The sequence below is a fragment of the Triticum dicoccoides genome, chromosome 3B (genome assembly GCF_002162155.2).
Source record: "Triticum dicoccoides isolate Atlit2015 ecotype Zavitan chromosome 3B, WEW_v2.0, whole genome shotgun sequence".
NCBI lineage: Eukaryota > Viridiplantae > Streptophyta > Magnoliopsida > Poales > Poaceae > Triticum > Triticum dicoccoides.
The window spans coordinates 614,028,256-614,030,029 of record NC_041385.1 but is presented as its reverse complement, the minus strand read 5'-3'; the positions used below and the strand labels follow the sequence as shown (position 1 = coordinate 614,030,029).

The 1,774-nt window shown below is 47.0% G+C and overlaps 1 protein-coding gene across 1 annotated transcript; it reads right to left on the bottom strand.

Annotated features, from left to right (window-relative positions):
• Positions 1-1,185: 1,185 nt before the first annotated feature.
• On the bottom strand, positions 1,186-1,563 carry LOC119274208 (RING-H2 finger protein ATL56-like). The gene has a single exon (XM_037554866.1). The coding sequence runs from the start codon at positions 1,561-1,563 to the stop codon at positions 1,186-1,188; it is 378 nt and encodes a 125-aa protein (XP_037410763.1).
• Positions 1,564-1,774: the final 211 nt, after the last annotated feature.

The following is a 1,774-nucleotide window of genomic DNA, read 5'->3' as shown; positions in this document are numbered from 1 at the left end:
CCAAAAGTTCAAGATAAAACAACTTCCCGTGAAAGTTTGGATTTTTCATGTAATTTCATTTAGTAACTGTCCGTTTGGATTAAATTTGTAGGTCCAAATGATTACAAGCTATTATTGCCCCATACACACTTACTCCCTCCGTTCGAAAATACTTGTCATCAAAATGGATAAAAAGGGGTGTATCTAGAACTAAAATACGTCTTTTATTTATTTTGATAACAAGTATTTCCGGACGGAGGGAGTACAAAATAATAGCTTTAGCTATAACTACTAGCGAGCTATGCCAAATAGCACACCTATTTGCAAAAATTGCTAGTTGTGCACAAGCACCATGGTGGCCATTTCAAAGAAACCATTTTCTACAGTGAAAAAATGATTTTTTTTTGTTTGTAAAAAACATGCACGCACATGTATACTATGTATGTGCAAAATTTCACAACATTTTACTTTCACACATGGTGTTCAAAGAAAAGACAAATATGTATTTTCAAAATGGACCACCTTTTTTTCTTTTTGGGCTGGGTTTTCTTTTTGCACAAATTACAAACTACATTTTTTCTAAACAAAATTTCATGGATCTGTAGTGAGCACATCAAAGTTTTCACATAATTGTTTTTGATTTTTTCTGAAACTTTCAAATATGTTTTCTTATTTTTTCAAAATAAAGGGTAGCATGGTGCCCCAAAACCTAGCTAGCAATTTAAATATTTGTTCTTCGAGGATGTCAAGTTTAGATGATGAGCATAGCAAATCCGCCTTAATTTATTTTTTGACAGAAAATTACCGTGCTTGCAGCCTAAATTGGTCATCATCACACCAATATAAATTGTCATGAAAAATTCGATTTGTCATGTCTAAAAATCTGATGTCAGATTTTTAGTGTTTCCGTAAGATAATGCTTGTCAAAAACCACTAAAGAAATCGTTGTCAAAAAGAGCTTGCACGTATCCTTGAGTACAAGCCAACGAACCAACGAAACAAATACAGTATCTTCCTCCCTCCGAATACACAAAACTACGAGTATGTCTTCCTATGTCAGGAGCAAAATTCCCCAACGCACGCACGCACGGACGCACGAGGATGAGGACACGGCCGCGTGTGCGGACTGCAGAGGGACGGCGGCGCAAACCGCACGCACGTACCCGTGCACCGCGCCGCGCCGCACCGATGACCTGCACAGACGGCTCACACGATCGCGTCGACGATGTCCGTCCGCGACAGCACGACGCTGGCCCGGCACAGCGGGCAGATCGGCTTCCGCTGGAGCCACAGGTCGACGCACTCGGCGTGGTAGACGTGGCCGCACGCGCGCAGCCGCCGGCACCTGCCCCCGCCCACCGCCAGCGGCCCCTTGCATATCGCGCAGAGCGGCTCCTCGCGCTTGGTCTCGACGTCGACGACGACGGCCTCCTTGTCCAGCAGCCCCGCGCCGACGCCGACGGCCTCCTTCGCCTCCTCGGCGTGGCGCCGGGCGACGGCGCAGCGCACTGCCCAGGCGATCGCGAGCACCACCACGAGGAACCCGACCACGCCGAGAGCTATCGCCACGCCGGAGTCAACCATCGGTACGTCCGTGGGATCAAAGTCGACGCGTGTGGAGTCTCTAGCGTGTGTCGTTGTGACGGCACGTACCTACCTAGTACGTACCAGATCTCCGCATATGAGCGTGAGCAGTAGTACTGGGTGCAGTCCAAGTCCAAGAAGTTTGTTGTTGTAGTTCGTTTCCATATCCTCTGATACTACGTTTGTTCCGCAGAGGAAACAGATCCGCGCC